General features: G+C 39.0%; 3 protein-coding genes across 3 annotated transcripts in view; 2 read left to right on the forward strand and 1 right to left on the reverse strand.

Annotated features, from left to right (window-relative positions):
* Positions 1–23,969, forward strand: part of FLACC1 (flagellum associated containing coiled-coil domains 1) — a 91,875-nt gene that overhangs the window by 20,407 nt on the left and 47,499 nt on the right. The window lies entirely within an intron of this gene.
* LOC132368394 (10 kDa heat shock protein, mitochondrial-like) lies at positions 3,276–11,383 on the reverse strand. Its single transcript, XM_059927080.1, has 2 exons — positions 11,348–11,383; positions 3,276–3,663 (listed from the first exon to the last, which is right to left on the reverse strand). The coding sequence occupies exons 1-2, from the start codon at positions 11,381–11,383 to the stop codon at positions 3,310–3,312; spliced, it is 390 nt and encodes a 129-aa protein (XP_059783063.1). The 3' UTR covers positions 3,276–3,309.
* LOC132369145 (cyclin-Y-like protein 1) lies at positions 20,641–22,882 on the forward strand. Its single transcript, XM_059928481.1, has 2 exons — positions 20,641–20,871; positions 22,421–22,882. Exons 1-2 carry the CDS (start codon positions 20,716–20,718, stop codon positions 22,535–22,537), a joined length of 273 nt encoding a protein of 90 aa, XP_059784464.1. The 5' UTR covers positions 20,641–20,715; the 3' UTR covers positions 22,538–22,882.

Raw genomic sequence — 23,969 nt, forward strand, 5'->3', positions numbered from 1 at the left:
TCAGCTATGCAGCAGGTAAATTTTTTTATTAGCTAAGTTTCTCACCTGGCCTAATTTGCTTTGTCCTTTTCTTTTGTAAATGGGGAGTCTTTCATTTGTACCTAATACAGAATATCTATTAGGTCAAAAAAGTGAAACTAAGTTTTTAGATTTTATTTCTAGGACTCATCTTGCTGGGTGATTTAAATTATATATTTTGTTGGAAATTATTTTAAAAAATAGAATGGAATTTTATCTCATTGTGTTATTGGTAACCCATCAAATAATTAGTGACTACTTTTATTTTTCTATGGCATTTGTATCAGAATTCATCAGTTAATTTTTTTTATTCTTAGTGCGGGAAAAGAGGAAGAGCAACCATTTAAACCATGTAAGTAAACAGTTGAAAAGTTAAGAAATTAATAGTTTGAATTAAAAATATGTCTGCCATGATTCCTAAAAATATGATGGGTCCAATACTGTTAGCATGGACCTCTTTTTTGTAGATTTTCTAAATCTCTATTTTCCTAATTATCAAATGTATTCAGGAAAGTCTTTGACTTAGTAGTGCCCATTTTTTAAGGGTTCTGACATTTAAGTTAAATTTCACTAATATGGTTGTAGTATAAAGATCTGCCTTAAATTCTTTTGCCTTATTTTTTTGATCTTATTTTTTAACCAAAGTAATAAAAGTATAACAGGTAAGTTAATTTTTAGCACTGTCCATTGACTTCTTGTCATAGCAGGTGACAGCTTAGCTTCTTCGGTCCACCATGACGTTATTTCCCTCCCTGTGTTCCCTCAACATGTATCAGTTTTTATTAAATCAGAATCAATGTTTACATTACTGCGACTCTGCAAATATTGTGCATTGCTGAGCCATATAGTTCTCTGACTGTGCCTCCTCCTTGTACACCCTTCATTCTTTTTCTTAAATATTAATGAAATTGGAGCACTTCTGCACTTCTCTAGGATAACCCAACCCCCCTTTTCCTAGCCAACGTGATCTCACACAGCCAAATGCAGTAAGTAGCTCCCTGCCCGGTCTCCCTGCTTTCACATTCTTCATTTTTTCTGTGGAATTAATTTCCTGACTATATTCACTTGCCTGTTTTCTAACAGCTATTTTTTTCCCCAAATGTTTTAACATTTGTCACATGCCTATCAAAAACATTTTCCATCTACTAAGCCACATCTGTTCCATTTTTTTCTTGGAGACACTTTTCCCCAATCTTTTGTCTTCCTACTCCCATATAGACTAGTGTTCCCCTAGGCCTGCTCTATGCCTCTTTTCCTGGGATATCTGTGTGAAGTCATCTGGGATCTCACATAACTCTGCTCTCTTATGTTGGATCCCCTATGTCCTAGATTCTGTTTCCCTCTTGTCTTGTTATACTTCCTTGTTTTACTGGAGCACATTTTCCTGGGAAAAGGGCACATGGGCAGAAAGTTTATAGAGATCTAGCCTCTCTGAAACTCCTTCTGTTTGATAAAGTATAGAATTCTCAGTTGAAACTAATTTTTGCCGTTCTAAAGACACTTCCCTCTCATCTTCTCATTTACACTGTTGCTCTTAAACCTGTTGACATCGTATGGTACATTGTACATTACCAATTTTAGTCATTTTCCCCCATCCCTTCCTTCTCGGGAACCTTTTAGTACCTTCCCTCTCCCTGGGATTTTGAAATTTCATAATTTGGTTTGGTATAGACCTTTTTTGTGTGTTTCTTTGATATTCTGTTTTTTTTCTTACAGGTTCCTATTATTCGGATGTTGGAAGTCTTAGACTTACCAGATGGCTAACTTTTTTCCCCTCCTGCTTTGCATTTTGTCTTTTTGTCCTGCTTCCTGGAGATTTCCTTGACTGTGCTCTAATCCTTCTATTGAATATATTGTTTTGTCTACCTTATTTTCAATTTATAGAGTTCTCTTATATCCTGTCATTCTTTTTTTCACTGATGCAATTTCAAGTTTTCATTTGCTCCTGAGTTTTTATCACTCCCATCAATTCCTTCTTCCTGTTTTGTTTTGTTTTTTTTTTAAAGCATCCTTATATTTTATTTTATTTATTTATTTTTTGGCTGCATTGGGTCTTGGTTTCTGCACGTGGGCTTTCTCTGGTTGCGGTGAGCTGGGCCTACTCTTTGTTGGGTGCGTGGGCTTCTCATTGCAGTGGCTTCTCTTGTTGCGGAGCACAGGCTCTAGGGCGTGTGGGCTTCAGTAGTTGTGGCTCATGGGCTCTAGAGCGCAGGCTCAGTAGTTGTGGCGCACGGGCTCAGTTGCTCTGTGGTATGTGGGATCTTTCTGGGCCAGGGCTCGAACCCGTGTCCCCTGCATTGGCAGGCGGATTCTTAACCACTGCGCCACCAGGGAAGTCCCATTCCTTCTTCCTGTTTTGATCTCTTACTTGTTGGGGGCTTCCCTCAAACGTGTGATGGTCCTTGGCTGTCTGTTAAGATCTAATTGGAAGCATCACTTGGACAACTCGTTAACTGATGGGCCTCACTGCAAGGATTTGGGGACCACGCCTCTGAACTCTGAGCCTGCCTTGGGTTCTGTAAGACAAACTGGTTTTCTTGTTCCTGTCCTAGTCACTCTCTGTAGGTACCAAGGTTGTGCTTCCTCTGTTCTGCCATGTCAGTTACCACTCCTTTATCTAGTCTTTTCACCTTTCAAACATTAAAAATCATCTGCTGTTTATCCTGTCTTATGTATAGCTTTTTTAAAAAATGCCTTTAATTCTAATGAGATGATATCTGAAAGAAGGGGGAGAGGAAATAGATTTGTGGTCAGTCTACTCAAACTTAGATTTATTCTTTGAATATAGGTTCTGAGTTTGAAGTTTAATTCAATCTAATTAACGATATTAATTCAGACAATATTTTTGATTATACCTATAATTAGAATATTATACTTTTCTACTAAGGCCTGGAGTATGAATTCTATTCAAACCACTCACCCTACCATATTGTCCATTAATGTGCAACATAGATGGAGTATTACAGACGTTTCAGTTAAAGTCATTGATTCTTAATAAACGTATCCAAAACTTGTGAAAAGGGGGAAGAAAAAAGTGAACTTCAGCTTTATTCTCTCTTTTTTTTTTTTTTTCATTTATATACTTTTATTTGGGAATGTTTAAATCAATACAGAGAAAACTAAATTTCAGAGACACTGAATATCATTAGTTTGGATATCATTACTTTATTATAAAAGAAACACGGAAATTATTTACAGGATGAAAGATTTCAGAACTTCAGTGGCAGCTTCACGTGATGCCATTGGGGGAACGGGCAGCTTCACGTGATGCCATTTCAATAGTGACTTATTTTAGTCGACATATTTTCCAAGAATGTCACCATCTCTAAATAAGAAATAATCCTTGTCATCTAGAACTACTTTGGTGCCTCCATATTCTGGGAGAAGAACTTTATCTCCAACTTTCACACTAACTGGTTGAATCTCTCCACCCTTTCCTTTAGAGCCTGATCCAACAGCTACTACCATTGCTTGCAATACTTTTCCTTGCGATTTTTCTGGAAGCATAATGCCTCCTTTGGTTACAACTTCGGGTGCACTTCTTTCAACTAATACTCGGTCAAAGAGGGGAAGAAACTTTCTAAATGCCTGTCTGCCATGACTCGGGTTGCCGCCCTTCGTACTCTCGCTCTCTCCAGCTTTATTCTTTTAATGGGTTAAAATCAGAGGCAGTAGGCACAATGGGACGAGTCATTGGGTGGGGGCAGGATTTCAACAGGTACTTGACCTTTAATGATAAGCTTTGAGGGTTGTTACTTACTAGCCTCCTAGGTATGATTATTTTCTAGTCTTCACCATTAAACCTGAAGTCTACTAAGCAACCTTTCCCCTTAGAAAGATTGTAAAAGTCCATGTATTTTGTCCTTAGTGCTGAATGAAGATAAATACTCTTCTTCAGTGACCAATTGAAATAATACCTATGAACATTAAACTGTCAGTAGTGTTTTTTGCTACTTGTTTTTTTTTTTTTGTATTTGCATTTTATACCCTTATGTGTGTCAGTGCAGTTTATTGAGGTTGTGAGCCAGCAATGGTAAGGCTTTAATCATAAAGGACAGTTATCTTAAATTTTCAAGCAAGATGAGAGGAAAGTAATCTGCTGGCAGCTAACATATCTAGGCTTTGCTCAGAGGCTTCAATTCTGCCATCCTTTAGTGAACACTAGATGCCGGAAAGTTTGAATAGTTTCAGGAGTAGGCCTGTGGAAGTGTTTCTTTTGTAGGATCGAGCCAGTAGACTGTAAGTTGCTGATACATTAAATGAGCCCCCATAGGACTTTAGACCACATCTAATTAAAAATTTTAAATGTTTTAGCAGTAATATTTCCAAAGACAAATCAATATACATTCATAATAGAAAAAAAAGTTTTTAATAGAGGAAAACAGGATAAATAGCACCCAAAGCTCTACCAACTAGTCTATATTTTGGTACATTTCCTTAGTATTTTTATTCCCCTCATATATATAGATTTTTGGTCAGAATTGACTTTTCTTACGTGTAGTGTATGTCATATTATACCCTAATAGTAGTGACCTTAAAAGATAACCTGCTTCGTTTAGAATCAAAGTATTTGAATGAGTGAATTTTCATTTTTCATGCTATATCTGTTTTTTGAGATTCTAAAATTACACATTAACCAAATAGCTTAAGGACCATATCAGAGTTTTAGTTTAAAACATTTCTAGCTTGAAGGAGATATTAGTCTTCCAAATAGTGATACTTTTCAAATATGTTACATCTAGAACTTTTTGTTAATAAGGAATAAGTGGCTTTGCATAAAGCATCTGAAACAAGCAAAATGGTGTTTTATATATGCCATTTGGATATTTCTGATTATTGGATACTGGCAATTTTTATTTAAATGCTCTGTATTTTAAAAAGCATCAACTAGATTTTCTCCCTGCCTCACCTTTCATGTATTTGTGGAGGACATTGATGGGAGAGTGTGACAGCATGGTGAAAACTATTTTATATTAATAGGAGGAAGGAAGGCTCATCTGAATTAGTAAACAAACCAAAACCAAAACCAAAACCCAGCTTTAAAATTGTTTGTATTCTGTGGTATTAAAGACTGCTACTCTTCCTTCCAGTGGCTTTCAGTGATTGGGATTTGGTTATTGGCCTTACTTTAAGGAAGAGAGTTGTCCTAACATAGTTTAGGCCATTTTAGTATTTGACTATTGCCGTGTTCATGGGCTCTTCACAAATAAATGGATACTTCTAAAGTGTTTTAAAGATAGTTCATTCTCTAGAGGGTCTCAAAAAGTTCTTTGTCACCTATCCAACACCACTGTAGATAAATTCTCACGAATTTGTATCTTTAGTAAGATTTACCTCCAGTTGTAACTGATCTTAAATAATTTCTCAAACACTTGTTGAATCCTAATTTGTCCCAGATTCTGTGCTCAGTAGCTGGAGGTAGGAGAAGAATCTTCCTAACCTGGAGAAGCTTGTTTACTTAAGAGGGTGGTACTATGCAAGCAGCTGAGACCATGGAACAGTTGGTAAATTAGATGTGTGAGTGTGCAGAAAGTGAGAAGTTTTGTGGTGTGCCTGCTGGCAAAGGGATCCTAGAGGAAGATGGGGTCAAGCTTGCTGGGACAGGAGGAAGAAAAAGGCACTGCAGGCAGAGAGCAGCATGGGTGAGGCAGGAGTGTCAAATAACACGTAGAACAGAATTAGTACAATTTTGAGATGAATGGCAAGTATTCTCTGAGGTTCTCACTTGAGTAATGTCATGGCAGTCTTACTTAAACATGAAGTGAGAAGTTAAATTCTCAGAGTTGTTTTATCCGTTTTTTTTGGATGCGAGAGAATCTTTAAGCAGTACCTTTTTGTCCTCCAGATAAGGAAGTTGAGGCCCAGAGGGACTTACGGCCCCCAGCTTTTTAGCGATAGAGCAGCCCTGGCACGCCCAGCCTCTGATTCGCAAACGCTTGTCTCGTCGCACCGTCTCCTGAACGAGTACATTTGTTACTGGGGTGCGTTGACTGCAGTGAGATGCTCCGGCGTCGGTGTTACAGAAGGCATTACCTTTTAGTGTAGTAAATGAATAGAAATGGGAAATCTCAGCTGCATTTCATTGCTTAAGGAAAAAACCCTGAAATCCTATTCTAAACTTTTTACATTATTATAAAGGTAATTTATAATAGGCGCTTGCCAGGTTTGATTATAGGTACTATATCAAGGCAGCATTTTATAACCCATTTCTCAAAGCTCGTCTGTGGAAGTCAGAGTATAGAGGTTTCCCATAGAGCTGCACATGATATCACACTCAGGCAGTTCATGGAGTGTAAGAAAAATCTTAATGCTTTATCGTTTGACATTTTAACCAAGGAAAAAAACACACTTTATAGGTTTAACTTACTGTGACATTTTCTTCTATTTCCCTTCCCCTTCAGGTATCTCCAGGGCAGCTTACTAAAAAGTATAGCTCATGCTCAACAATATTTCTAGATGACAGCACAGTCAGCCAGCCTAATCTTAGAACCACAGTAAAAAGGTGAGTACAAGTAGGTTGCCAAGGGCTGAGTGACAGACCCCCTTATCGCTAAAAGCATCCTAGCCATACATAATTTCATTCATTTGAATTGTCCTTTTCAGTGATCAGGTTAAAAAACTGGTGTCAACTATAGATTGATTTCAAGGACCTAAATATGAATTTTCAGTTTCCATTTTAATCTTAGAGCGCATGATAGAAGGGAAAGCCAGTTAGCAAATAAGAAATCCCAGAAAAAGTATAAATCTTTATTTGACGCATTTCTGTTGTTAAGCCATTGTTGAACATAATGAGAAAGAGAGGTACTTTTTATTGGCTATTTCTAGAAAAAATTATTTCTTTATGAGTTCTAGTCCTCAAACAATGTATACTACTTTGGAAGCTACTCTTAGAAGAAGGAACAGCTTGTCCCCTACTGGCACCAAAGCGAATCTGCATTTAAATTTAATTGGATTTTGTCAGATTTATCCCACTGTGCATTTTTTTTTTTCCTGCACTATTTCTGTATGAAATTTTACTTCTCCTTCCTGTCCCCCAAAGAGGGGGAGAATATATCAAACCAGTCTTAAGAAATACACACTCAAGCTTAATTTCTTTGTAGATGAAATTTGTTCAACTGAGGTTTTAACTTAATAGACACATTTAATTTTTGTTTATATATATAAATATATCTCCAACACACTGTATCAATCACAGCAGAGAACAATAAAAGAGGTGAGGTTTCGGAAACGTGGCTGTGGTCAGGCTTATACTTAAGGAGACACGAACGGTGTCATGATGATGGAAACTATTCTTTAATTTCTGGGAGCACCTCATAGTCCACAATTGGAGATGCACTTTCAAAACACCCTAATGATGAACCTTTCAAGCTTATTTAAGAGAGAAAAACCAAACGGGATGCAGAGCTTCTTGCCTCCTCCCTCGCGGTTGTCCACGAAACATTAACATCTCCTTAGGATATGAATGTTGATTTTCCAGAACACAGTTTGGGAAATGCTATTTGAAAATATTAATGTCCTTATCCTTAATTTTATTTGTTGTCTTAATTTTATAAGCTAATTATATTTTTAATTGGTTTTTAATGTGCCAGCTTTTTTTTTAGCTCTTTAAATTATCAGTAACTTCTACTTTAATTAAAGACAGCAAGTTCACAGTCATAATAATGTAACTTTCCTCTCTTGCTTACAATAATAGTTGCAGTCAAATCATGTTTCAGCAAAAACTGAGCCCCATCTCTAAAGTCCTGAGTTTGGGCACTTATCACATCATCACTGAATGTTTTTATTCAGCCAAGACACTGAATCTGTGGGTACAAAAACCACTCTACTTTGGCTAGAGTCGCAGCTTCTTTTGAATTCAAAAGAGTCTGATGTCCAGTATATAATTCAAAAGTACTTTGAAGGTTAACCTTGCTCAGGGACTTCCCTGGTGGTGTAGTGGTTAAGAATCTGCCTGCCAACGCAGGGGACACAGGTTCGAGCCCTGGTCTGGGAAGATCCCACATGCCGCAGAGCAATTAAACCCGTGCGCCACAACTACTGAGCCTGTGCCGTAGAGCCCGCGAGCCACAACTCCTGAGCCCGTGTGCCACAACTACTGAAGCCCACGCACCTAGAGCCCGTGCTGTGCAACAAGAGAAGCCACCACAGTGAGAAGGCCGCGCACCACGACAAAGAGCAGCCCCCGCTCTTGGCAACTAGAGAAAGCCCGCGCGCAGTAACAAAGACCCCATGCAGCCAAAAATAAGTAAAATTAAATAAAATTAAAAAAAAAAAAAAAAAGATTAACCTTGCTCAGACAAGTAGGTTTCATCCTTTTTTTTCCCGACCTAGTCTAATTTTTGGAAGTACAGTAAATTTTAATTTGCTCTCATGAAGTTTTAAAAATGATCATTCATCACATTCATTATTGGTGAAATAAAGGTTTACTGAGAAAATTAATAGGGCCAATTGGCTTTTAGGAATGATTTTGAAAATGTTTATCATGGGGTTAGTTTTCAGTGGGGTAGTTGTTCTCAGTGGGGTAGGTGAGCCTTATTAGAATCACTTATGCAACTTTTCAAGATATATGTTTCTGGATGCACAAAGTCCACCCGCCTGCCCCCGCCTCCAAGACACAGTGTCTGTGTGTCTGTCTGTCTGTCTCTCACCCACGCACACACACCTTTTGACAAGATGGGGAATGATGTGAAGCATGATTATATGGACAAAAGCATCCCGAGTGATTCTCCGATCTTAACCCTAACTCATTCATCCCTAAACTTTGCTGCACGCTGCAGTCATCTGGGGATCTTTAAAAACAGTCCTGATGCCCAAGTCATACCCAGTGCCGGTTAAATCAGAACATCTTGAAGCAGAAGCCAGGCAGTTTTTAAAGCTTCTCAGATGATCCCAGTGTGCAGCTGAGCTTGGGAGCCACTATTTGGTTAGAGGGCAGGAGAAAGAGAACTGCTTCTGATAATTAGTGGGACCTTAGGTAAGTCAGTTTTAAGCCTTGGTTCCCTTCTCTGTAAAATGGGTTGTTTAATTAAATGTCATCTACGGTTCAGTGGTCCTTTCCATCATAAAACTTCTAATGCTGTGATTTTAAAATCAATTTGAAGATGAAACTTTGAAGCACTATAGAAGTATCCATCTTTGATGCTAACGGTGTTACAGGCCTTTATACAAGTGCTAAGATTCTATAGACCTATTATAAAATTCAGATTTGCCTTCCCTCAATTATTTTGAGTTTCATTTTAGACACTGAGAACAAAGGGGAGCATATAACTTAACCAGAGAACCCCTTTGTTGCCTAATATACAACAGCTGTGAATAACTTAGGAATATAGTAACTTAAAAAAGACTACCTAAGGACTTGTATCTATCTGTTCGTTAATACTTTATTTAAAATAATTTGGAAATACCTGTCATTAATAGTATACTGTGTAGTATTATGCTGTATTATTAGCACTGCTTATTTCAGGATAGCTAGACCTATCATCAGTTTTGTGGCTATAAAATTTTGCTATTAAATTTTCTAATAATTATGTAAAAGTGATTTTAAATCATTTTGGTATAGAGCACTTTTATTATTTACTTTTAGGGAAATAATGGAAAACGGATGGGTAGGTGGATAGCGAACTAAATCAACTGAAATGCAGGGGCTGACAAAAAAACCACACACACACACACACACCCCCACACACAAACTACTATATGGCTTAAATTTAAGCATGTGTGTATAGATAGATATAACTTGTACAGGACAGAAGGTTTTGTGGGTAGAAGGACAAATGACAGGGGAAATATGTAATAATTTATATATTATAATAATCAACCAAAACATGCCTTCTAACAGCATATCTAGCATTTTGGGTCTCCTAATTTTGCTAAAAGCTGAAGAACCTAAAACAAGGGGGAAAGCACCCATGTGGTACTGTTCTGAATTCGAGGATTTCGGGGCCACTGGGCCTCTGGAAGGTCTTCCCTCCTTGCTAACCCCTTTTTAAAAATGTCTTCAGGCCTGATATGATAAAAATCAGTTATTACAATGTATTTTTTTTCCTCCACAGTATGACCTTAGCAATATATTACCACATAAAGAACAGGTGAGCTCTTTTAAAACCTATCTTGTTATTCCAGCTAATTAATTTACAAGGTATCACGTTTAGTGTTAGGTAATAACTATAGATGTTACTGGCATAAGCTTTTATTATTAGAGTGCTTTTATTACAATATAGAAGTGAATCATTTATTTTTATCTTAGGACCCTTAATTCTTAGGTTACTGAGCATCCCAAAGAGTATTTGTTTATATGGGTTATATTGATAATTTACTGTATTAGAAATTGAAATTGAGAATGTAAAAAATTAAATCCATTGTATGTTCAAACAGGGTTTGCCTTAGCACTATTGAAATTTTGAGCTAGATAATGCTTTGTTGTGGGGTGTCGTCCTGTGTGTTATAGGATATATAGCAGCACCCTTGGCCTCTACTCACTAGATGCCAGTAGCACCTTCTTCCCTCCACATTACGACAACCAAAACTGTCTCCAGCCATGGCCAGAAGTCCCCTGGGGGACGAAATCACCCCTGATTGGGAACCCCAGTGTTTAACATAAGTCATTTTTTTTTTAATGAAAAATAACTATTTTCCACAACAAAAAATATTGAGAGAAAAGTATCTCCTTAATAGAAGGCAGCTGATTCTCATATCTATTCTGTCTTCAGTCATTTGTTTTGAAGAAACAATATGAAGAAGATCCAGCCGCTTGTAGATATATAGTTGGAAAAAGATGTATTTTTAAAGCCTTCAGATAATTTGGTATATTCTTTGATACTGTACCAAAAGTCTGCATGTGCTAGTTTCTGAAATTAGTTAAAATGGAATTCTAAATCATATCAATGATCTTGTAATAAATACTATGTTAAATTAATACCCATTGATCTGTCATGCATACTGAGTAGATCTTTTTACCTGTACCTGACTTTATAATATTATACATTGGTCATTTGGAAAGTATTGGTTCACATTTCTTTAGACAGTGTCAAAAACTCACTTTTGTTAGTATCACCACCAGTCTTACCAGAAAAGTCTTTTAAGTGTTGAGAAGTTGTCAAGTTCACAATAGAAGGGAGAAGTTTTCCAAAAATCCTGATATTTTTAGCTTGATGGCTTGAATTTTATCATTGGCAACAAATAACTTTAGAGTTATTTTCCTTGAAGTGACAGGCTCACTTTGTTCATTTTTGAAAGAATGACTGTGTCAGTTGTACATTCAAATAACGATGGTGTTCGATGAAAAAAGTGTTTCAAATAAAGATGGTGTTCTATGAAAAAAATGACTTACCGCCAAGTCACAAGTGCTTTTCCTTAACACAGCCATATTTCAGTATGTAAAAGTGCTTAATGCATACTTTCCACTTATTCAGAATATTAAAAAGAAGGACCAAGGTTTAAGAACACTATTAATTTTTACTCTGTTATCAAGGATGTTCTTAAAGCAGATTTTTAACTGCAAGTGGCAGTGAATAATTGAATGACTTCTAATTCAGTTTGGTACCACTGCCTTGATTCATGCTCAGAAACCAGCAGTTTTACCCACTTTTGCTTTTATACATCCATAGCAAATGTCACACAATGTGAAGGGCAGGTAGTGTCTTAGTATTCTTATAAAAGCAGTTTTGACCTCTTGGGCCTCCTGAAGGAGGGGATAGGGGAGAATCCCAGAGGCCTGCAGACCACATTTAGAGAACCGCTGTTCAAATGAGCGCAGTGTATTAGTGTGGTGAAATTTTAAATTAAAAAGCCTGGTTTCTTTTAAAATAAAAAGACAATTACATTTTTAACTCAAACTATTTAAAAGAGACAAGAAGCAATACACAATAAGAATATAAAGAACTAAAGAGAAAAAAACGGGAAAAAACCATGAATCTCATACTCACATTGATTGAAGTGAGAAGAATTTATTGCCCACCACCACTGCTTTATAAAATGTTCTTGCATATTCCAGTGTGAGGTTAGAGGAGTGAAAATATATTGGTTTACTAGCATTGCCTGTTAGGGAGGGTCAGTGCTTATAGAGGCAACTCTGGCTGGTTGTTGTAGAAAAGATTTCACGGAACTTGATGTGCTGAGTTAAAAGAGGTCAGGAAACCTTTCTAAGGGTGGAATCCAGGAGAAGAATTTATAAAACTGTTTGCTTTGTTGAAGGTTAAGCTTCCTCTACCCCTCTCTCTACTCCTAGCAGATATTTTACTAAGATAGTAACTCCTGAATTAATTTTTTAAATGCACATTCTTATTTTATAGAGATGCAGATAGATCCTTGGATATTTTTGATGAGAGATTACATCCACTCACAGTAAGTGTCAGTTTTATTGAAGTGGTATTTTTCTCTTATACAGTCGTGTTTATTTCATGCTGATTTGCTTTGAAATTAATTACTAGAAGAAAATTACTTCCTCCAGCTCGAAGTCAAATTCATCTTCCTTTAAGTCTTCTTCCCCACGCCATGTTGTGTCTAGTCATTTTCCCGAAGGCGTGTTGTATAAGGGGTTGATGGATATGAACCGAGTTGCACTTTGTATGAATAGTGAGCAGGTAAGTAAACATACCCAAGTAACAGAAAATGTATCTTTTTAAAGGATGATTTTCCATAGCATCAAACAATATAAATATTTGTAAATAAACCTAATATGATAAGGCCTCTAAGAAGAAAATTAGAAAACTGTTTAAATTTTAAACGAATTAAAATGACAAAGTTTTAAAATTCACTTCTTCGGGTGCTCTGTAGCCACACGTGGCTGGCGACTGCTGTACAGGACAGCACATTCTTAGAGCCTTATGGTTACAGGACACTGGAAATGTGTTTTCAAAGTTGATTACAGAAAAGTATGACATATGGTGATCAGCAAGACTTTTGAGCCTAAAAATATTGGGTTGGCCAAAAAGTTTGTTTGGTTAGTGAATATATTGTTCAATAAGATGCTTGGTGAAAATGAAAACTGTGTCTTTTATTTTTACTTAAAACCAAATGAACTTTTTGGCCAACCCAATAGTTTACATTTGGTTAGAATTCTGTGGGGAGGAACGTGGAAATACATAAATTTTCTGCGGTTGTGCCTGTATTTTTCTTTAATGAATGGTGGTGAGTACTGGATCACTGTGGTATTTTAGGATCCCATTGTTTATATTTAAAAGACTACAAGACATGTCACCCAATCAAAATTATTTTAAGGGGCACGTGGGCCCAAGTGTGAAGACTGCTATCTTAAGGGTACTTTTAAGTATTTTTCTTCCATGGATACTTAAATTGCATTTTTTCTCCTTTCAGCGAGAAAAGATTCCAGAGGAATACTTCGAGCATGATCCTGCACACAAATTCATTTACAGATTTGTTCATACTCTTTTTAGTGCCGCACAGCTAACTGCTGAATGTGCAGTAGTAACTTTGGTAAGATATTTTTTCTTTCATAAAGCATCTGTAGAAATTTCTGTCTTGTACACATGGTATGGTCCTGTTTTTCCCAAATGAAAGTAGGTTCCTGAAATGATCATTAGAACTTTATTAAGAGAAACCTATCAAAAGAAAGTAAAGTATACACATTTGAGCTTTAATAATCATTATGATTTAAAATGTTGCCATTGCTTTTCTCATCACAAAACAATTGCTATTAAAGGCAGCAGGAGAGATTTCTGGTTTCTCCTTCCACACCTGAGGGGACACATGCACGCACAGTGCACACACGCACACACAGACGACGCATGTTGTGGTGGTAGGGCGGGGCAATAACTGAACGCTCTGGTCCACAGGCAGAAACAGGTTCCGGGTAGTTTGAAGCTGAGTCCCAGACTGTACTGCCTAGGCAGTTCTGATGTGTGTCCTGATTGAGAACTACTGCCCTCAGTTCTCTGTTCCGTGGATAATGGATAATGGTGTTAACCATCCCTGCTGTCCTCTTATTGCCTGCATGTGAAGTTGCCCAGGACTAGGGTGCCAGTAGGACTTCAGAAGGCTTCACTCTAGTTAGCCTGCTAAGCTACAGCTGTGTAAGGACCTTTTTGTCATCCATTCCTAATTCCTATGGTAAGATTTTATCATTTGAATAATAAATCATATTCAAGTGAGAGGTAGCTGGGATTGTTTTACTCCTCCCTATAGCAAACCTGTAGGGGGAAAGTCAGCTGCGTGGTCTGCGGGGAAGGGATACTTAGGCCCCTCACTGCCGGCGCCTGTCAAGGCAGAACTGAGGACAGGAGGCTTGTCCTTTTGAAAAGAGACCCCTCAGCGGGTACTGGATCAGACACAGGCCTTTTCTTGGAGCTACAGGCCACTTGGAGTGCTTAGCACATGCTTGAGAGAGGCAGGAATGGTGCTTGCATACGGAGAGCTAGGAACTGCAGGAAGGAGAGTATTTGGGTTGGAAGAGGGGCATTTCTTTGTAGACAAGTTAAGCTTGATGTACCTGCGAGACAGCAGAATGGCAGTGTCTAGTAATCATTTGAATATGTGGGATTGGAGCATGAATCTGAGCTAGAGGGAGGGAATTAAGTGTAGCTGTTCAAATGCAGAGAAAGTATGTAAAATAAAAAGTGGGTAGAAGATAGATCTGTAGGGACTGTCAGCACTTAAGGGACAGATCCCCAGAGGAGTGGCTACAGTGGTAGGAAACCCAGCAGAGAACCCTAAGAGACACCAGGAGAGGTTCAAGAAGGAGAGTATGGTCCAAACGCTAAATGCTACCAAGAAGTTGCTCATGTCATAAATACCATGTCACTGAATACCTACTCTGTGTCACTTTTCTACATGTGGGGGGTGGAGGAGAGAACAAGTTGGATAAATAAAGTTCTTGCCTTTATGGAGCAAGTGTGGAAGACGTAAATTTTTTTTTTTTTTTTTTTTTTATCGGAGTACAGTTGATTTACAGTGTCGTGTTAGTTTCAGGTGTATAGCAAAGTATAAGTGTTTTTTTTTAATGAGTGTTTTTTAAAAGATGACTATTTCAAGTAGTGGTAAAAACCATGAAGAGAAAGCAAGGTAAAGGGATAAAGTGATTAGAGGGGCTTACTAGAAAGCTCAGGAAGAGCCTCTTTAAAGAGGTAATGTTTGAACCCAGGACCTGGCTGAACTGAGGAAGATCAGGTACGCTGGCATTACGGGCAGAGGGGACAAGTGCAAGGCTCTGAGACAGGAACTTGTTCTGTGTGTTCAAGGAAAAGCAAGGTGGCCATTGTGATCCGAGCGGGGAATGAGGGAAAGAGCATAGGTGATGAGGTCACGGAAGGACAAGGCCGTACCGCACAGGGCCTCGTAACTTGCAGGCCACGGGAAGAAGGTATTTGTTTGATGGGAAACCTCTGGCAGATCTGGAGCAGGCGCATAAAGTAGTCTTAATTTAAGAGGCTCTCCTGGCTGCTTTGGGGAGAACAGACTGTAGTCTGTTGGGAGGCAGAGAAGTTAGGCAGTGGCAGCGATACAAGTCAGAAGTGACAGACAGAAAAGCGGTCAGGGTACCAGTGAAGGTAGAGATAACAAGAAGTTCTGACAGATTGGAGCAGGATACACTCAAGTGCAGGTGTTTGGTCTCAGCGACTGGGCGTGTGGCAGTGCTCTTTCATTTATGAGGGAAGGCCTGGGGAGTGGGGCTCTGGGACGAAGAGCTCTGGGTGGTTTGTGTGAAGGCACCGGTGACCACGGCAAGAGTAGTCTCTGTAGAGTGGTAGCAGCAGGAGGCTGACTGAAGTGGGTTAAGGAGAGGATGGGAGATGAGGAGCTGGCCTCAGCCCTGAGGACGCCGTCGAGGGGCAGTGGGGGACAGGCTGGGGACATGGAAGCATTCACACTGGAGGAAGCCTCTGACAGAGAGGGAGAAGTTGTTCCAAAAGAGACTAACTGTGGGCACAGTGCTCTGCAGAAGTGAGGTGGGATCAACTTCACTCACAGGAGAGTGAGCTTCAGTGAAAAGAAAGAAATCTCGCTTCCTCCGAGACAGGAGGGCAAGCGGGATAAATGAATAGCGGCACGTGTACCAAGTTTGCCAGTACAAAGGTGAGAGGAAGTTGAGAGATTGCCAGTGTCGTTTCAGTGCCTCTGATTAGTCCCATAAAGTAGAGAGTTGAACCTTGCGGGGAGAGTCGTTCTTAGGGTACTAGAGAGTGCTGAGTTCTTTGGGGAATGGGAGCCGAATTTCACTAAGAACATATAATCTCAATACCCGTGTTTGAAAACACAGTAGAGTTTGGAGGGCATGGGCGAATCTGAGCTGTCAATCTGATAACCCTTCAGAGAGTAAACAGGCTCTTTAAAACTGGACATTTTTCTTTTTGTCAAATGGCATATACACTCTTCTACAGAGGTAACAACAAATCACAGCTTTCCTCTCTAATCTTTGCTCAGCTGTTAACTCCATCCAGTTCTTTGTAGGGTAGACATTTGATACATGTAAAAGAAACCATGAAATCATCTCACAAACCGGCAGGTTTAGAGGAGCCCCAGGGATACAGACACAGGCAGGTCTTCCCACCTTAAAACCAAAAGAATTGACTAAGCTGCAGATTATGTAAGACAGAAACGAATAATGAAATGATAATGGAGATGTGAAAAATTGGGGATATGAAAAGGACTACCCTTTGTATGCATGTGTGTTCCTGAAAAAGGCACCAAAATATGGGAATACTTGACAGCTGCAAAGCCCCTCTGTACTGCCTGTCCCGCTGTGCCACGCAGCAGCCACTGGGAGGCTCTCTTGACCACCAGTTTTTATCTTCAAGTTCATGCCGCAAAAGGACTGGTGACTCTGAAGAGAAGGTAAAGATGTGCTCAGTCTTACCAGAATTTTACACACTCAAGCGTTATGTAAAATCGCCATGCAACCACCACCAGTCTTGTAGTTAACATTGCACGTGATAGGCACTCAAGCATTTACTGAACAGTTGAAGTCGACACTGGGCTGTATGTGCTGCCCTTGACAAGTGGGAAGGTAATAATACAATGCGTGTCTTTAGAATGCCCTTTGCTGAGATGTCCTTTCATTCCTGTGACCAAAATTGGGTTGGAAATTCACACGGGCAGAGTAGAAATATCAGACTAACAGAAATATCTGACTTACAACCGTGACCTGGCCTCTGGCCTTGGCTTGGCTGAGCAAAGTCTTTGTAGAACCTAGGAACAAAAGGGGTGTCAAAAAGAGATGAAATCTGTCATTCCTAACAATTCTTATCCCAGCACTTAAACTGAACTAAAATCAAAGATCAGTGCTCTACTTTTGCAGGTTTACTTAGAAAGGCTTTTAACTTATGCTGAGATCGACATTTGCCCCACTAACTGGAAAAGAATTGTTTTGGGAGCCATTCTTCTTGCCTCCAAGGTTTGGGACGATCAGGCTGTATGGAATGTGGACGACTGCCAGATCCTCAAGGACATTACAGTTGAGGACATGTGAGTTTGTAAGGTTACCGTGAACTTTCTAACCACTTTCCAATACCTCATTTGCTCTCATAAAGTTTACATTTTTAAGAAATGTTACATTTTAAGAAAGGTTACCTTGTGCAGAGAGCTGAAATAGACATCAAATTACAGACTTCTTTCTATCTAGCTGTAGTATAACAATTTGTATTTCCCCTCATTAATTGGTAGGTCTTGATGTGTTATTGTTGTAATATTCTGCTTGATAAATTGAAATTATTTTTCTGGTGGTTTTTGCCAAACATTTTACAAGCTCACTACCAGAACAACACGGTACAGTCAGTAACTTGACAGCTTTCTTAAAGCTGTCTACCAGGTCCAGTCCATTTTTAAGGGGCACATGCCTGGTCTTTGAAGCAAGTGGCCACTGTTAAGGTCTTAGGGCCTCTAGACTACTGACAGGTTATAATTTCAACCTGAGTCACACATTGTGTATTTGCTTTTGCTGGTCTTTTTCTCCTTTTTATCTGAGGTTCTGTTGTTACAGAAACTATGATGTACAGGTAGCCACATATAAAGGTTTCAGATCCCTGTGTTCCTGTCTCCTCCCCTAAAGTCTGCTGAGTTAGGAAACACCTACCTCTCAGGTAGTCCGGGAAGCATCCCTGGGGCCTCACCCAGGGCACTCAGCAAACACAGCGGCACTTTGTGGGGCCTTTGAGTTAACTAGGCAGGTTCTCCTCACAGATGGCACGCTCACATTGGCATGAAACGCCAGGCTTCCAATCTGGCTCTGGTGAAGGGCCCCAAGGGTGGGAAGCAGGATGAGCCAGAGAGGTAATTCCAGCAGACTCTCGAAGTGCCCGCTTGACAGTGAACCTGTCTTTGTGGGTGGCATTCAGGAAAATGGGAAAGGACACCTCTTGATTATATTGGACAGCAGAGGCCGATCAAGATGGCAGGCAGGGGCAAGAGTTTGTTTTTGTTACCTTTGCCCCTTACTCTAGATAATTCACAATTACCAAAGTGCATATTTACAGCTGAAGCGAGGAAAGTTGTGACTAAGAGAAGGGACCAGTGACTGTCAGTAGCTGTCAAAGTGGCTTTTGGTGAAAATGCCCACTTTGGTGATCATGTAAACCAGGTGGTCATGGTGATATTGCTGGTAGCAATCTTAGCAAACAGTGTAACAGCAGATAAGGAATTTGAAATGAATAGAAGTACTTTTGGAAGTTGCAGAAACTAAAGTGACGTTGACCAACACTATCATCAGTCTTTAAACTGGTCCCTTGAAGGAAGGAAAATTTGTAATCGTGAACACCATCCCTGCCATGATGGCAGCTGAAATTTTCTCAGAATCTGCAACTGAGCTGACTGGGGCTCTGGTTCCAGGTACAACATCCAAGAACATGCAGGGAAACGTGTGGGTGTTCATAGACATTGAGCCCAGGAGCATTGGCGGCACTGTCCAGCTATGAAGAAACTAATTCTAAACAACGCTTTTCTGTGTAGAACGGAGAATCACCAGGAGTTATGTTTATAATAGGCTGCTTTTGTTTATGATCTTTGGGAGTTGGAAAGCATTACAACAAAGTGTTTAATACACATTTGTTTCATCCCTCTGCTGTTGACTACTATTTGTAATGGTCTCATTTTGAGTCTGAATTGAAAAATTGCTGTCTATCAGCTTTTCCTTAAAACTTTCTAACATCTCTGTGTCTTGTTAAATATATATTTCCCTTCAAAAGAGTAAGTTAAACTGAGCAGCTGCTGTTCAGACAGTTTGCTGCACCTGTAAGTGGTAGGCTCTTCAGTCACCTAGCCATTTAAAAACAGCAAAAAACACAGAAGATGCATATTCTGTAGGCATAATGCTTTTCTTCAGTGATTAAAGCTCTATTAATAGACATGTTAATCCTATGAAGTACTGTATTTCCACACAATTAAAATGTATTAGTGGAGAAAATATAAAAGGGATAGTGAAGTGCATTTATTCCTGTAGTAAATTAAGTCCTGATTAGCTGATTATCAAAACATTATCTGATTTACATTTCTATAGACTTCTGGCCGTATGAACAGGAAATGAATTTTGGAAGTAGGTTCAGTTAGGTTTAAAGTTCAACAAATGAGAAACCTCATTTCTGCTCATACTCTGCTCTCCATACAGGAGAACATGGAGCATTTGTTGATTTATCCAGTGGATAAAATATTAACACTTTAAAACCAAGAAACCAAATGTATTGTAAAATAAGCCACTTGCATGTTTGTTTGGGTATTTATCATTTTTATATAATCAACTCTCTAAAGTGATTGCTGTGAAAAGTGGTAAGATTTACTCTAACTTTATATTTACTTAAACATTTGGCAAGCAAATGGCTGGATGTGGTCATATAGCAGAAGCCTGCTCCCAGCACTCTACCTTCCCACTTCATTGAATTCGCCCTCTGTGGGCGTGTGCAGTCTGTCCTGGCAAGGGGCGGTAGGTCTGAACATTCTGGGCTGCTCTCCTAACACCGGGGGAAACAACTGCTCTATCAGAGGTCGTATCGTAAAGTGGGTTTAGTCTAGCTGAGACATAATCTTACTGCCTTCCTAAGCTTAAAAAGTGCATCCTGTCCTGTCATGGTGACGACAACTCACCCTAGTAAGGTTTTAAGGTGAACAGAAACTTGCATTATGCCCTTTGACACAGCCCCATGCACGGGGTGGGGGTGGGGGGATTCCCTTTCCCATCGAATGTAGCTTATTTATTTATTTACTTGAGATGAATCCTTGTTGCCTCAAGAGTTTTCCCCCCTCAGAGATAATAGCAGTGGCTCTGGATGGATCCATTTGTTGCCGTGGTGATGTGCCCACTCCTTTTGTTGGCTCGTCTCTACTTCAGTAAGCCCCTTCCTGTCATCAGCCCTGTGAAAATGTCTGCAAGTTCTTCAGAGCTAATAAACAGCATACATCATTCCTTTCATCTGATCACTATAGCGGGGCCTTGTGAGTGAGTGTGGAGCATGAATCGTACAGCTGCACTAATGGAACTCTGAAGAATGAGCCCCTGAGTCAGCAGCATGAGTGCATCAGAGGGCCATAACCTCTTCCCCCTTGTCCCAGACTCAAAGTGCTGGGACGCAGAAAGGACCACAAATGGCTGTACCTTGTTTGAACATTAGGGTATTAATCCAGCTGGGTAGCCATTATTTGTTTCAAAACAGTATTTAGAGCCATCCTAGTAGCTCAGAATGGTATTTTTGAAGATAGCCCAGTTGACTAAAATTGTCCTGTGTTGGTTTTGTCTTCTCCTCCTCCCCCAGGAATGAGATGGAAAGGCACTTCCTGGAGCTACTTCAGTTTAATATTAATGTTCTTTTCAGTGTGTATGCCAAATACTACTTTGACCTTCGCTCCTTAGCACATGACAACAACCTGAATGTTCTATTCGCTCCTCTTAGCAAAGAAAGAGCACAGAACTTAGAGGTAAGGCTGTGAAATCACTAACTGGGGTTTTCTGTCAGCCACCGAAGCCACATCTGTAGCTAAATTATATTAAGCAGTGATTAGGAAAATGGAAAGCTGTTAACAGTTTGAAGAGCTTATTGACCCGTTGGCATCATATTTCCTGTGTCTTTTATGGTTTATACAGGGATCCCACATTATAAAAAAAAAAAATTGTCTCTTCTGTAACCATAATTCAGAATACTTTAAATCATAGTTAATCTGTTCTTAATGGTTTTCCATTTGAACCTCTACACTTACATATAACCATACATGAATAATTTCTTAAAATTGTATCCCTAATCATACGTACCTACATAATCTACTTACCACTCTTAACTGTCTTTTTTTTTTTTTTTATAATTGATGTTTTGGACTATTTCTACTGTATTGATATTTTTAATAAATAAATAAATGTATTTATTTATTTATGGCTGCATTGGGTCTTCGCTGCTGCACGCGGGCTTTCTCTAGCTGCGGCGGGCGGGGGCTGCTCTTCATTGCGGTGCGCAGGCTTCTCATTGCAGTGGCTGCCCTTGTTGCAGAGCACGGGCTCTAGAGCACAGGGTCAGTAGTTGTGGCGCACGGGCTTAGTTGCTCCTCGGCATGTGGGATCTTCCCGGACCAGGGCTCAAACCCGTGTCCCCTGCATTGGCAGGCGGATTCTTAACCACTGCGCCACCAGGGAATTCCCTCTTAACTGTTTTTTATTCAGCTTGCAGTTCGTGTGTGTGTGTGTGTGTGTGTGTGTGTGTGTGTGTGTATCACAGTTCAGTCCCATGAGTTTATTAGACAAAGCATCCGTGGCTAACCTGAGAGACCTATACTTGGAAGGTATAATGTGGATTCAGATACTGGCTGTAGAAAGTACATGAGTTTTTAATATAAATGGTAACGTACATGGAACAAAGTAATACTTATGGCTTATGATTTTTGGTAGGTATACAGCAAAATTCACAACTGAAATGAACACATTTAAAATTGATACTTTCTGTGGTACCTTGGTGGTACTTTAGAATAAGATGTTTTTCTACCATAATTTATGTGCAAGTGAAATAGCACCTTTCAGCGCTTGTCATTAGACCTCTCCTACCTTCAGCACATACCTACCTGATTAAAATTTTCTTAGAGTATGTAATAACTAATGAAAACTGAATAGAAGTTGAATAGCTGAGTAAACACTGATTTTGCCCAAGTGTATGTCCATTACGTTTAAGGATCACGTGTGTAGGTAACAGATGATATTGCTATTAGGAGCCTATCATTAGGAACCCAATTTTTAAGTAACTCTAAGTTATTAGGGCAAGTTACCCCTTGCCCCAGCAATCTAATCATAGCCCTTAAAGGTTATTACCTTAGGGAATTGTCAGTTAGTGTAGATATCAGCTATCCAAAGTAGCTGTAACTATGAACTATCTAAACGAATGTAGATGTGTGGCTTATCAATGATGCTTTTTTTGTTTTTTTAAGGTCCGAACATTTTTTTTTTCCCCCTAATTATACCTATGTTCTACCTGATTGGCTTTCCTAGGCCATTTCCAGATTGTGTGACGACGAATACAAAGACGTGTGTAGAGCTGCTATGAGAAGGTCTTTCAGCGCTGATCATTTCATTGGTATTCGGCGCTCCAATGCCATCCTCTCTTAAGGGAGAAGTGAGGGGTTGTAACATCATAAACCCCTCGAAACAAGGACTGGAGAAATATCACCTCTCCTGCTCAGAAACCAGCAAAGTTAGTATTTTCACCTTAAAGAAAGACATTGAATTCAAGAGACTCATGGACAAGCGAAGATTATGCTCATAGGAAAGAACGGGACCTCGTCAATGTAACACGCTCTTCTGTCCTTTTTATTATAAACAGAGTTACAAAAACCACTCCAAAGCTAAAAGCTCCCAATCCATGCACAGATATCTGCTCCCAATCCACGCACAGATATCTGATAGCTGTGAACTATGTGAGGTTTTTTAATTAATAGCTTAAATTTTTAGACTTTAAAGACACTAACTATATAACTTCTGTGTTTTTCTTGCCTCACTGTCCCATAATGCTGCATATTCCTTTAGAATCAGTGCAGTATTACCATCAAAAAATGGGACTCCAAAAAAAAAAAGAAAAAAAGAAAAAAAAACAAAAAACAAAAAAAACAAAAAAAAAACAAACCAAAAAAAAACAAAAAAAAAAAAAAACAAAAAAAACAAAAAAAAACACAAAAAACAAACATGGGACTCCTAACAACTCATAAAGCCAAACTTCGGAACAGACTGTCGTAGCATCGTTAGGTTTTGCAGGGTTCTTCCTCCCTACTATATCATTGAAGCTGCTAGTCATTATTGGCAATCAATTTAAACCAAAAAGCTGCTGAATAACACATGTCATCCAAATTCTTTGCAGGCAGTACTTATTAGCATATTAGCATGTTTGCAATCATAAACAGAGAAAGAAAAAAAAAACAAAAAAAAAAAAAAGAAAAAAAAACAAAAAAAAACAAAAAAGAAAAAAAAACAAAAAAAAAACCAAAAAACAAAAAAAACAAAAAAAACAAAAAACCAAAAAAAAACAAAAAAAAAACATGGGACTCCTAACAACTCATAAAGCCAAACTTCGGAACAGACTGTCGTAGCATCGTTAGGTTTTGCAGGGTTCTTCCTCCCTACTATATCATTGAAGCTGCTAGTCATTATTGGCAATCAATTTAAACCAAAAAGCTGCTGAATAACACATGTCATCCAAATTCTTTGCAGGCAGTACTTATTAGCATATTAGCATGTTTGCGATCATAAACAGAGAAAGTAGGTTATTTCCTTCTATTGGGTCCGTGCTGCATTTCTTGTTAACTATAATGGTGCTTCTGATTCTGTGATGATTTTCCTCTTTGTTATATACTTGTATTAAAGGATATTTTCATAATTCCAGCCAACATGGTGGTCCAGTAATTAACAAGCCAGTGATGAAATAGAAGGTGTCCCAAAAGTCTTACAACAATTTTAAGCTTTAATATAGTGTGCTTGGATACTCCAGAACACTGTCGCAGAAGTATAAATGCTAGACTGGCAAAACATCACTTGAAACTTTCATCGA

This window comes from Balaenoptera ricei, chromosome 7, assembly GCF_028023285.1.
Source record: "Balaenoptera ricei isolate mBalRic1 chromosome 7, mBalRic1.hap2, whole genome shotgun sequence".
NCBI lineage: Eukaryota > Metazoa > Chordata > Mammalia > Artiodactyla > Balaenopteridae > Balaenoptera > Balaenoptera ricei.